General features: G+C 37.6%; 1 protein-coding gene across 9 annotated transcripts in view; it reads left to right on the top strand.

Annotated features, from left to right (window-relative positions):
• col13a1 (collagen, type XIII, alpha 1) overlaps positions 1-6,265 on the top strand; it is a 57,612-nt gene extending 51,347 nt beyond the window's left edge. For 8 of the 9 annotated variants that reach the window (XM_080016550.1, XM_080016556.1, XM_080016555.1 and 5 more), the window contains one exon: positions 3,008-6,265. In XM_080016550.1, the coding sequence (XP_079872676.1) occupies positions 3,008-3,037 (30 nt within the window). In that variant the 3' untranslated portion in view covers positions 3,038-6,265. Of the gene's footprint in view, positions 1-10; positions 2,264-3,007 lie in introns of those variants that run through there. The other variant, XM_080016553.1, reaches the window with a different exon arrangement.
• Positions 6,266-13,385: the final 7,120 nt, after the last annotated feature.

Here is a 13,385-nt window from a genome sequence, read left to right as displayed (position 1 = left end):
CTTTTTGCAGTGACCATAACCCCGGAATGGCATGCGTGCGTGTACATAGAATATTTATTTTTTTACTCTTACCAGGTTCTGTTATACTGTTGGGAGAAAAAGAAAATAAGAGAAAAAAAACAAGAAATGGCAAGATTTTTGTACAGATTGTTTATTTTTAATACGTATGATAATGTTTTTATGTATTGGATTTTTTTTTTTTTTTTTTTTATATCTATGCATTATTTTACTAATGGCCCGGATAAGTGAAAAAAAAAAAAGACAAATGATGTGGCTCCATATGCATGATATTTGTGCATAATGTGAAGTGGATGTTGCTTATTAACTTATTGTACTGTTGTGTTGTAATGGACCACGCTGCACTGATGAGTGGCTGGATACAGGAAGTGGGACGCCTTAAGATTCACGGTTGGAGCTTCCTCCTCCTTAAAACAATGATTTTTACCTGAGCTCATTCTTTGTCTTTTCCCAGTGACAGACAGCACTGTTTTGAGTCTGCACTTTGGAATTATATATTACATATCTATATCCATCTAGATAGATATGTAATAATAATAAAATATAAAGTGTTATCCTATCTATCTATCTATCTATCTATCTATCTATCTATCTATCTATCTATCTATCTATCTATCTATCGATCTATCTATCGATCGATCTCACCAGCAGGAGGAGGAAGCTACTCTAAAATCCAGTCTTTTGTTTGTTGGTGACCAATGTATATTTAGAGCGATAAGATAACACTTTATGAATCCGCTGGGTTTCTCAATATTGCCGCAGTATTACATTATGCTCGTAGTTTCATAATTTACCAACTAACATACTTCACAAAACTCAACTTCCACCTCCTGTGAAATTGACTGTCGATGGTCTGAGTGGAACAGTGACGAACAAGCACTTTGTTTGTCGAGGGACGGTGCAAAGCGTCAAATTATTCAGTTGCTGCTGTGTGGCGTTGGCAGTTTTATGTAAAACTGGCAACCCAAAATTCGGCAAAACATCAGGCCCCAGAACACCCAGGAGAAGAGCTTTTCAACCAGAATTAACCAACTTGAATCTTTGAAACCAAGGCAGAAAAACCTAAACCAAAGCTAAACTTAAAAAAACGAAAAAAAAAAAAAAAAAAAAAACATTTTTAGTTGTTTAATTTGTTCTAGTACATTTGTAAATAATTGTGCCAATTGTTTAAAACTTTTTTTGTTTGTTTTTTTGTTTTTTTTTACAATCTGGCTGTCGTTTAGGATAGTGTTTGTACATTTATTATTATTATTATTATTATTTTTTTACTATGCTACTTGGTTTTGTTTCGTTTTTATTCCATTCTGTGACAGTATACAGTCATGTAGTTTCTGAAGATGTATTGCTGCTCCCCCTACAGGCAAACTGCTGCAACAGCCTCATTGCCTCAAATCCCCTTGACTCCTCATCCATTTATATTTATAGAATGAATAACTTTTTTTTTTCATAGAAGTACAGAAGTGAATCTTTATGGACATCTAACCTAATTGTTACTGTTAGAAAATGTAATATTAACAAAGTATCAACAAACCAAAATCTGTGTTGCCAAAAAAAAAAAAAAAAGTGGATGAGGAGTCAGCCACAGTAGAGCTTTGTCCATCACATGCTGCTCACACAATAAAGAAAGATATTTTACGTGCTTTGCTCTGCCGGGTTTTTTTTTTTTTTTGTATTTTAACCACAGGGACTCCAGCTTCAAAATATATGAAAAAATATTGTGCATTTTTTAAAGAAATATATATATATTATATTTCATAATACATGTTCTTTTTTTTAAGTAAAAATATTATGAATATTAAAAACATCTTTATTTCAATAAACAAGATTTGGAATATTTTATATATGTATATTGAAATATATATATTATATTTTATAATACATATTCAGGATATACATTTTTAATAACAATATTCTGAATATTAAAAACATCTATTCATGTTTCAATAAACAATATTTGGAATATTTTATATATATATTTGTTAAATAATAAATATTCAGAATTTTGATTTTTTGGTAAAAAAAAAACTATTCTGATTATTTTTTCTGAACATTCAGAATATATTTAAACATTCAGAGTATTTCTCAGCTCCCCTGTTGCTGTAGAATATCTCGTATTTGGTTATTCAACACTCACCAACTGGCCTTGATGTCGTCGCGATTTTAATCCCAAATACATAAGCATGTGGCCATGTCAAAACAATGTTCTAACGTGTACAATGTGTTCAAACTGATAATTGCAATAAAAAATGACATTTCTAAAGACAAACGTGAATTATAGGCTTTAGTTTTTACATTTAAATGCAGTGGCTTTCTTAACTGTTCAACCCTCGTGATGCTCTGGAGTGGAGTGTGTGTGTGTGTGTGTGTGTGTGTGTGTGTGTGTGTGTGTGTGTGTGTGTGTGTGTGTGTGTGTGTGTGTGTGTGTGTGTGTGTGTGTGTGTGTGTGTGTGTGTGTGTGTGTGTGTGTGTGTGTGTGTCTGTGTGTGTGTGTGTGTCTGTGTGTGTGTCTGTGTGTGTGTGTGTCTGTGTGTGTGTGTGTGTGTGCACACCGCATGAATTGAATGAGCTGCCCTCGGTGAGTTGTCTTTAACTTCATCATTGTTTTGAAGACGTATTAGAGGCCTGAAAACGGCAAATTCCAACTCCATAAGAAGTCCCAATTGAATTGAATAGTTGGACCTTTGGACCTTGTTTTATCTGTTATTTGACTAATTTATCCATATTGTCAAGGAACACTTTTACCCAAAATAATGTGATTTCTAAACATGCTCCCCCCACCCCAATTTTAAAACTTAAAACGCCTCTTTGTTCCATTTGCGAGATAAGTAATACTGCAAGTTCCCTATTGTTCTTTAGTGCTAACATTTTGTTATAGCCCATATTTTACGTGAGTTTAAGCTGAGCCTTTTTGTATTTAGAAGCAATTCATGAAAAACAAATGAAAAATGAAAATAATAAAATCACATCAATTGTATATTTTCCCCCTTAGGGTCAACATCCGTTCCAGCTTGCCAAATAACCGTGTGGTGTCGGCGGAAGCGTCGCCAGGACAAGGGGGAACCTTTCCACTTCGGTGGATGTCTGGACACAGGGCCAGTAAACTGCACCGCGTGGTGGAAAACAGGAAGCAACAGTGACTATGAGGAGACTGAGAAAAGGTTATCAATAGTTTATTTTTCACTCTTTTCTTTTTTTTATTTTTTTTATTTATTTTTTAAATTTTTTAGCTCTTTTGGAGGCTCCTGTTCCGACCACTAGGCCACCTGCCATGGCCGCCGCGGGCCACTCGGGGGCGACAGAAACAACGGTGTCGTACTCTTTGATTTATTTGAAAAACAAGCCATGAAAACACTTCTTGATTTTTGTTGTTTGTTGTTTTTATTTATCTGTCGCCAATTCTACTGTTAACTGTGATTTCAACAATTCAGAGCAGCTCACAGAAACAGATAGACGCCAGTTTATTTCTCCGACAAATGTTTAAAAAAAAACTCTTTTATGATTCCTTTATTAACCTTATCAGACTCACTGCCATCTGGATAATATCCCTTTCTGTTCATTTTGGGAAATAACTTTGAAATCAGCGTTGAGACAGCGATTTTTGTTTTTATTTACTTTTCTGCTGGTCGCCATAAACCAATGTTGTTCATTGTAAGTATTGTACAATATATAAGACATTTTGTATGTGTAACCTATTTACTCTTTGTATAAAGACGACTACTTTTATGAGATATGGTGTCAGCAACAGCATCAAAATATCATATATATATATAATTATTTGGATTTTCTTACAAAAAAATTATAGATATCAGTTTTCTGATATTTTCCTATTTTATTAAAAATATGAATGTGATTTCACAGATATAATTGATCAGATTTACCATAAGTAATAAGAAATATTATATATGCATTTTGATTTTAAGGTAATAAAAATAATGAATATAATCATAATAAATTAAGAAAATAATAAATAACATACAGTATAAATAAAATAATTTGTTACAGTAAAAAAAAACTAAAATATAATATATGCCATGAGTGTAACTTTTTCAGTTTTTTTGTTTAATATTGATTGAATTTAATATATTTTAATTTTGATTGTTCTGTCTTCGCTGCCCTTTATGATCAATATGTATCACACAAACGTTCCTGTTTTATTGGAAATCAATGAGCAGAATCATTCCTTATGTCATATTGACATCTGCCATGGAAACAGGCCGAAGCCAAAAAAACGTGTTTCTCTATTTTAATATTTTATTTTATTGTATTTTATCTACTTTTATTTGACTGTATTTTCCACTAAATGGGTATTTGTAACGCAGCTTATTTACTTGCACCGTACCGTTGTTTGGACTTAATAGATTTTAATGACACCATTGAAGTGTTTTCATGAAGTAGGTGTCATGTGTCCCAAACTTTATTTTTTGGGTTGTGAAAAAAGTTAAATGGAAATATATAATGTAATCTAATAATAACAATAATAATAATAATAATAATAATAACAATAATAATAATAATGGAGATACAGTACATTACAATGTTATTCGTCACGTTCACCACCTTCACTGCCACAGGTTCAAAGTCATCTTTCTGCCCACACTTTATTGTTTTATTTTGTTACAATAGGAAGGTTTTATCACATTGGATTGGTATAAATTCCACTTATTCTAGAATTTATTTGAGTTTTAAAACCATTTACTGCTACAGTTACTGTGGGAACTCAGTGGGCTGTTTCTGCAACATGAACTACAATATACCCCCCAAAAAAATAAATAACTCAAGAATTATGACATTTTATTAGTTTAGAATGAACAAAATACAACTTAACATGTAAAATACCATTTTATTCCCCAAAATACCATTTAACATGTAAAACCATATATACAGTATATACCGTTTATTATTTGAAATGCCCCCTGATATGTGTTTAAATTCTTGTTTTTAATACAATAATAGTATTGCAATAATCAAGGGCATAAAACTAACATTTCAAGTCAACACATTTTTAAAGAAAAATGTATTTTTTTAGAATTTGCTATATGGTGGAACTTGTTCAGACTTTTTCTCAAGAGTTTGATACATAAAAAACATGCACATGTTCAAGTAATGATAATTATGTATCAAATGTATAGTAATAGAATTTGGAATGGAATATATAGAAAATAATAATATTGCATATCTACGGTATATCTCCGTCATCCTGTGATTTGCTTTGACTTTAAAAGTGATAAAAAAACATTATGAGCACATTGCAGCAGTGTTTTCAAGTTCACCGTACCATGATATTCAAAATCCTATAATATACAACTATATATATATATATATATATAATTTATACTGTATATTCAAGAGGGTCCTGCAACTACCTTTGTAAATTTAGCATATTTTGCATCTAGTTTTCTCTCAAGTTTTCTATTGAAGTTTTCTCAATATTTCTATAGTTTCAATTCAAATTTGAATTATATTGAATTATATGCAATATTTAAATGTTGGGGTTCTTTTATTTTTATGGAATTTAAGTATGGTGTTCTGAACATCCACAAAATGCTGCCTATAATGTTATTACACATTTAAAGTAAAAAGAAAAACATGACTACTATGTATTTTCTGTAGGTCAGTGTAATTTGCAGTTAAATTTGGAATTTAAATGACATTTAGTAAAAGATAATTTTCAGTGGTTGGTTAGATAGGGTAGTAACACACTATGTTAAAAATCCGTATAACCAGATTGTGTGAAAATCAGGTTATTTCACTATTTAAATATGATAGGAGGGCATTATCTGAAACCATGTGCATGCTGATGTTCAACTATGACAAGCTCTATTCTACATTTTGAGATTCTATTTTCCCTTCTTTTCTGTTTCAGTAACATAACTTTCAACTTTTTAGTATTTCATTGTATTTCTGCACAGTATGAGGAAATAGGTGTGTTGATTCAAACAGGATTGAATCGCAGATTTCGGAGGATGAGTGCTAGCAGAACGTTGAATTTCAGACGTACAAGTTTGTTTCCCCCACATTCAGTGGGATCAGTATCAAATGTAGTCCATAGCTATGTGTATTTTAGTAAAACTTATTGAGTGTGGTGTCAAAAGTGAATGTTTTAGGGTAACAATGTTTTTCTCTTCAAAAGAACAGATCTTTTTACTTTTTATAATCCACAAAGAGGCAGCTTTTCGCACCGATTGCCAGGACAAAATTTCACTGCTGAATACGAATGACATGAAATAATAAAATGGGATTGATTCAGAATAAAGACTGGCATTTTAATCTTCCTCTGAAATCCTATATATACATTGCAGCAAATATTGGAAACAAAGTAAAAGGTCACTGAGAGGGTGACATAGGCCATTGTTTGCTAATTGTCTAACACGCTACCAAAAAAAATTCACGGAGATCAAAATATACATTTTATAACTTTTAATCATTAAAAGAATTTACTTAGTATAAAGTGCAAAACTATACTCAAAATAATCACAGCGATCATAGACTAAAAATGCAGTCAACAAAAAATACGGTGACCCACTCTTTCTACCAGTTGCCATGCAGGTGAACAGGTGATAAGTTAACTATACGAATGTCCCCGCCCATATCTGTGTGACTTGAATATATCATCCACCCTGATTGTGCAATAACAAATAAACAACCAAAATATAAACCATCACAACATTATCCATTTACAATTCATTCTAAAATTCACAATAAATCACTTCATAGCTCCTAAATACCAGCCCCTAATTATTAAATTATTACACAATAATTACTCACATTTCACAAGCTAATAGGACAATAATCAAAGTCCATAAATTGACTTTATATTTCCCTCTTTTTTCTTCCTCTTGATCCTGTAAATGAGTCATAAGTCATTAAGACCAGAGGTTCCAGGACATAGCCTTAGTCAGAGTGATCTTTACTATCACTCTACACCAATCAGCCACAACATGAACAGACAGAAGAAGTGAATAACATTGATCATCTCGTTCCAATGGCACTTGTCAATGGGGTGGAATATATCAGGCAGCAGATGAACAGTCAATTCTTGAAGTTTATGAAAAATGGCCAAGCATAAGGCTTTCACAAGGGCAAAATTGTGATGGCTAGACGACTGCGTCAGAGCATCTCCAAAACGCAGGTCTCGTAGGGTGTTCCTGGTATGCAGTGGTTTAGTACCTACCAAAAGTGGCCAAAGGAAGGACAACCACTGAACCTGCGATGGGATCATGTGTCATTGATGCACGTGTGGAGTGAATGCTACCCTGTCTGGTCCAATCCCACAGAAGAGCTACTGTAGCACAAATTGCTGAAAAAGTTAGTGCTGGCTATGAAAAAAGGGTTTCAGATTTCAGACCTCTGTCCACCACCGAAAGCCCCTACAATGGGCATGTGGGCGTCATAACTGGACCATGGAGCGATGGAAGAAGGTGGCCTGGTTTGATGAATCATGTTTTCTTTCACATCATGTGGATGGCCAGGTGCGTGTGCGTCGCTAATCTCGGGAAGCAATGGCCCCAGGATGCACTATGGGAAGAAGGCAAGCCAATGGAGGCAGTGTGATGCTCAGGGCAATGTTCTGCTGGGAAACCTTGGGTCCTGGCGTTCATGTGGATGTTTCTTTGACACGTACCATCTACCTAAACATTGTTGTAAAGCACGTACACCTCTTCATGACAGCGATATTCCCTGATGGCAGTGGCCTCTTTCAGCGGGATAATGTGCCCTGCTGGGAATGGTTTGAGGAACATGACAAAGAGTTCAAGGTGTTCACTTGGCCTCCAAATTACCTACATCTCAATCCGATCGAGCATCTGTGGGATGTGCTGTAATAAAAAGCCTGATCCATGGAGGCCCCACCTCACAACTTGCAGGACTTAAAGGATCTGCTGCTAACATCTTGATGCCAGATACCACAGGACAATTTTTAGAGCCCGTGTGGAGTCCATGCCTCAACAGGTCAGAGCTATTTTGGCGGCACAAGGCAGACCTCCACAATATTCAGCAGGTGGTTTTAATGTTGTGGTTGATCGGTGTATATCTGTCAGTCAATGTCAGAGTCTAGGTAGAGGTCAAAGTGTCACAATGTGTATCAGCCACACCTTATCCAGCTCTGGCCTCCTGTAGCAGACAGACCATGGTTATTGGCCGGTCCAGGCAGCTGCTTTTTGTTTTGATTTACAGCTGACGCATAAAGCCTCTCCTGTCTGGAAAGGTTTGTAGGACTCCTCCCATGACCCAGGAATTACGAGGTGCCGTGTTGTCCACTATAAGCACTTTATGTCCAGGGACGAGGTTATGCTTCACTCCTGACCATCTGTGACTCCTGCAGTTGAGGTAAGTATTCTTTAACCCATCCCTTCCAGAACAATTTTAACATGTACTGGACCTGCTTGCATTGTCTGCAACCATCATAGTATTTTTGCCTCTTGGAAGTCTCCTTGTGGCAAAGATGGTATAGTCTTCAAAAGTAACAGGTCATTAGGCTCCATGGATGCTTTGGTAATTGAACGGCCCTTGATGATGGCTTCCACTTCACAAACCCCTTGTGAAGGCCTTCTTCGTCCAAGTTTTGCACATTTTAATTGGAATTGAGGACTTTCCGCAATTAACCTTTCGCAAGATCCTCCATGGTGTGAGCCAGCTAGGGGGTTAAAAGTCCATTTTATTCCTTTCTGGAGAAGAACATCATTAATCTGCGACTCACTCCACTGCTCAACGGCTGTTCTCAATTCACACTCTGCTCCCATGAAGTTTGTCCTGTTATCAGAGCGCAGTTCAAGACCTTGACCACATCCTGCTATAAAGCGTCTGAGTGCATTTATGAAAGAATCCGTGCCCAGTGAAGGTGCCACTTCAAAGTGGATTGCTCGTAGGGCCAGGCAGGTAAAAATGATTTCATACCTCTTCGCTACAATCCTTCTGCTCCTCACATCGAACAGTCCGAAATAGTGTCCAGGCTGCCCCTTTGCAGCCTGGAGAATTCCTCTGGAAACCTCTTCCTTTGGCTGAACCTGATGATCTCCAACTTGATAATCTCGAGTTCTGCTGTCTCAAGCTCCTCCAGTTATAGACAACTTGAACCCGTCTTCCTCTTGAAAGTTTCCATATCTTTCTCCAATGAACATCGTTGTTCTTCCACAACAAAGTCAGACTGTGCAAGAGCTATGCTCAGTTGTCTCCTCTCCTCCTCAGTTGTGTTGTTGTCTCCACTTCTGGCCTTTGAGACAAGAGCCAGGTCTTGAATCTCAAGACCATGCCACAGACTTTCTCAGATATGTCTAAGGCTACGTTCACACTGGAAGCCTTAGTGCTCAGATTTATTGCTCAGATCCGATTTTTTTGTTTGGCTGTTCACATGAATTTTTTTAATGTGACCAATATCCGATTCCGGTGTGAACTGGTCATGGTCCTGAACTGACCCGCATGCGCAGAAGTAACAAAGACGTCACAGGCAGAACGCTGTTGTATGGAAGTAAACACAGCAGGAAAATGCACAGCGGCACAGTGGTTGTCGGGCGGCTAGGGACTGTGTGCTTCGGCTCAAGCTCGTGGATGAAATCTTTAAATCCAGACAGGGGCACGGTGCTTTTTTTGTTTCGTTCAATAAGTACATTTTGCGAAATAAAAACACAATGTGCACCAATTGCGCCCCGATCGCTCCCTAAGACGACACACACACGCACACACAATTATAGATCCGGTGCTATTCATAGAATGCGACGGGCGTGGGTGCTCCCTCGGGAGGTCGGTGAATTTATGTACTATTTATTTTCCTTCCCTGCGCTGTTGCAGTATTCTCAGAAACCACAGGTGGCAGTAGAGAGAAAGTACCGCGTGAAGCAGGAATTAGTACACGAACTAGACACCACGAAAACATGGCTGCACGCACAGCATCAGAGCTTGTGCCAAGAAGGAATTGCTGTTCCTGGTGGTTGAAACGACAATGGCGGGGAAAATAAACAAGAAAAGTGCGGAAAAGGAGAAAAGGAGCTGGTCTGTCTGCCCGTACCATGCTGAGACCAGAGAGGGGGGTTGAAGTTATGTCTTGCTCAGCATTGAACCGTTCCGTTCAAGAACACACAATGTGTAATTATTCTCTGTCATCGCAAGATTCTCCAAAAAGAAACTGCGCATAAATACCAATAAAAACATTACCTTTTATTTGTAAACTGAACTTTACAACGACCCTGTTAATTTACAATAATCACCAAACCTGAAAGAGCTCTTTGCGTATTCTGTTTTGTCTCTGCGTCAAAAAGTGATTGGTAGACTTGGAATTTCACATCTGACCTGTGCTGCAGATCAGTTTTGGCCAACGTGTCAGCAATAAAACAGCAAAACGCTGATCTCCCATTGCTTCCAATGCATTTCCAGGGAACGCCCCTCACGCCAAGTTAAGAAGATCTCAGAGGGTGCAACCATTGCACAAGTCCCCACGTGCCATGGCACCACACTCTGGTGATGTAATTTGCATCATGCGCTCCCTCACGCCCTCGCGCTTGAGGCAAGTATAAACCTAGCTTACAGTGGCGAGTGGACGCGCGGGGTGTGCCGGGGCAGGGGCGGTCGCGGTGGGGGTGCCGGGGTGGAGGCGACCGTGGTGGGGGTGCCGGGGTGGGGGCACCTTTGTGTGCTGACCTTTTGTGTGCTGCTCCATGAAATGAGTCGGTCGCTATGGCTCCCAGTGTTCCTTTCCACACCGTTCTCAAAAGCCTTCATAAGCTTATGATATTTTAATGGATCATCATTGCAGATTGGGTATCTCTCTCTTTGCCAAAGATGAGAGACATTGCTGCTGTATCAGCAGTGTAGTTATTTCATTTTGCTTTCTCATAATGCCAAACATATTGTTTTGATCTTCATTTTGTGGACCAATATTTGCATTCGAAGCATCTCCATTGCATTTGTGTATTTAATTGAGCATTGCGATACACTGAATGTTGCTCAGGTTCATGGCATCTTAATGACACAGGCTCTGATCGAATAAACTGAGATTGATTTTTCTCTTCAGCCTTAGTTCCTGTAGCCAGGTGGTCACCTTTGATTTCCTTTTGTGACATTTGTGGTATAAATTGATTGGCCTTAGTATTGAGGCTTCGCATTTTTTCTTGCCCTTTTCACATATATGAGTTAATTCCAGCTGACTGCTTTGTGCAAGAGTTTATCCCACTTTGGATGCTCTGAGATTTGGACACATTTAGTTAAGCCATGTGTGCTGCAATTTCCTTATCAAATTGAAGCTGCTCCTTCCTTTTACGTAGCCCTTCCTCCTCTTCTTCCGGTTCATGTTTTTCCTTTCATAATTTTTGTCTTATGTTTAATGCTGCCAAGTCAGCCTCCGCTCTAAGACATGCGGAATAAATATTAGAAGCAGTAGACTTTCTTCCTGTTGCAGAGTTTTGTGATCTGGATACTCTGCTTCCCACGTTTGACACACTGTCGCTCGGGTTTACATCATCTTGCAAGTCATCCGTCATGATTATGGATGCAGCCCACGTAAGTACTTAAGGATCATCAGCTTTTGGAAGAAAATACATTTGTTCATTCATTCCTACAGGATCAGATTGAACACGACTGTCATGGTGGAGCAGTTCCTCTGGTTCACTCAACCACTGTTCAACATCCCTTTTAAATGTGTCACTGTATTCCACAATGCTGGAAAACCATTCATTTTGTTTGCTCTGTTCATCCTCTTTTAGTAAAGGAATCAACATATTATGTGAAGCCGTTGCATTTTCACAAAGTTGAATTAAACTCTTTTAAAGGGGTGTACATGTGAGACATTTTCCTTTTTTTCATTAATGAGTCCATTTGTGGTATGAGTCCTTAATTTTATTCACAGTCATTTTACGTATCCGTTAAAGCTTTTGAATTATAATAATAATAATAATAATAATAATAATTATTATTATTATTATTATTATTATTATTATTATTATTATTATTATTATTATTATTTACAAAGGCCTTTTCAGTGAATTTAGTTTCTCTTTTCCACACCCCATTTCCGATCCTGCAACACCAGCATTTATTTGACAAATGTTTCCTCTTTTAATTTCCTTTTAACTTTCTTTTCAATACACTGTTTGTGCATTTAAAACACATTCACGGACCGAAAAGAGCTTCATCCAGAAAACATTGCACATCAGCAGCGCAGCGGCAACCTCCAAGAGACAAAGCGGAGATTCCTTGACAGCACGGAGATACTAAAGCACCAGGAATCCATAGAATCAGGCTAATGCCAGCACTCTGCACCAACTCACAACCGGTAATCAATCAGCCAATCGTCCCCAATGGACAAACGGCAGTGAATATTCAAGCCACATCCCTTCCATTAATACAGAGCTTAATGTGCACTGGTAAGCCGGCTTCTTCGGCTTGGCTTTGACTGCGCCTCTGGAAGTTGTAATAATTGACAGGCGGCGCCTTCTTCCATCAATTCCCTTCGATGATTGATAAGTTGCAAAACCTTTCATTTGATCCCATGCGCCTTGACAAAAAACCGAGCGACTGCTGGAAACAAAGTAAAAGGTCGCTGAGAGGTTAAGGTAGGGTCTTGTTTGCTTGTTATCTGACGCTACCAAAAAAAATATGCGAAGATCAAAATATATGTTCAATAACTTTAAATAATCAAAGGAATTTACTTTGTATAAAATGCAGAAAATATACTCTAATCACAGCGATCATAGACAGAAACAGCTGTCAACAAAAAATACGGTGACACACTCCCCTCTCTCGCTCTTTCTACCAGCTGCCATGCAGGTCAATGGTCATTATAACATCCTGTAGTTATCATAAACTGTACTAAATTACACTAAAATATTAAAATGAAAGAGGGCGATTCCATCAATAAGTTGGACTTTAATAGTCAAAATCAGAGGAATCTGACTCAGGAGCTCTTGGTTGAAGGGCAGCCTCACTACCGTCATCAATGTATTTTAGAACATGGACATTAGGTTTCACCTGAGCTTATGGCTTTCTGGTACTTGCACTTTCTCAAGAACTAGAGGGGAGGGAAGGTGGAGCATATTTTGGAAATGAAAATTCACTGATTAAGCACCGGCTACAGACTTTAGCTGAGCGACCAACACGGGACTCGGCCCTACTGTTTAGTAGGAGCACATGTGTAACAAAAATACATTAAATGGCTGTTTCTTATTAAGTGGCAGCTAAACAAATATGGAATACATATTAACAATTGTTATACTTTTTTCTCTACAAAATAATCCTACCGGTTACATCTTGTATACTAATATAAACGAATCAATAGGACACAGTATATTGTAAATTAAATACTCCCGGTGGCCAACAGGGGGAGACAGGCACCTCCATGTTTCCCTGTTTGGTACTGCAGCTGAGTCTCTCCCAGCAAGAAG

The sequence above is a fragment of the Zeus faber genome (genome assembly GCF_960531495.2).
Source record: "Zeus faber genome assembly, chromosome: 16".
Classification (NCBI taxonomy): domain Eukaryota; kingdom Metazoa; phylum Chordata; class Actinopteri; order Zeiformes; family Zeidae; genus Zeus; species Zeus faber.
Note: the sequence above shows the minus strand (reverse complement) of the source record. Positions and strands in the feature narration are given on the sequence as shown.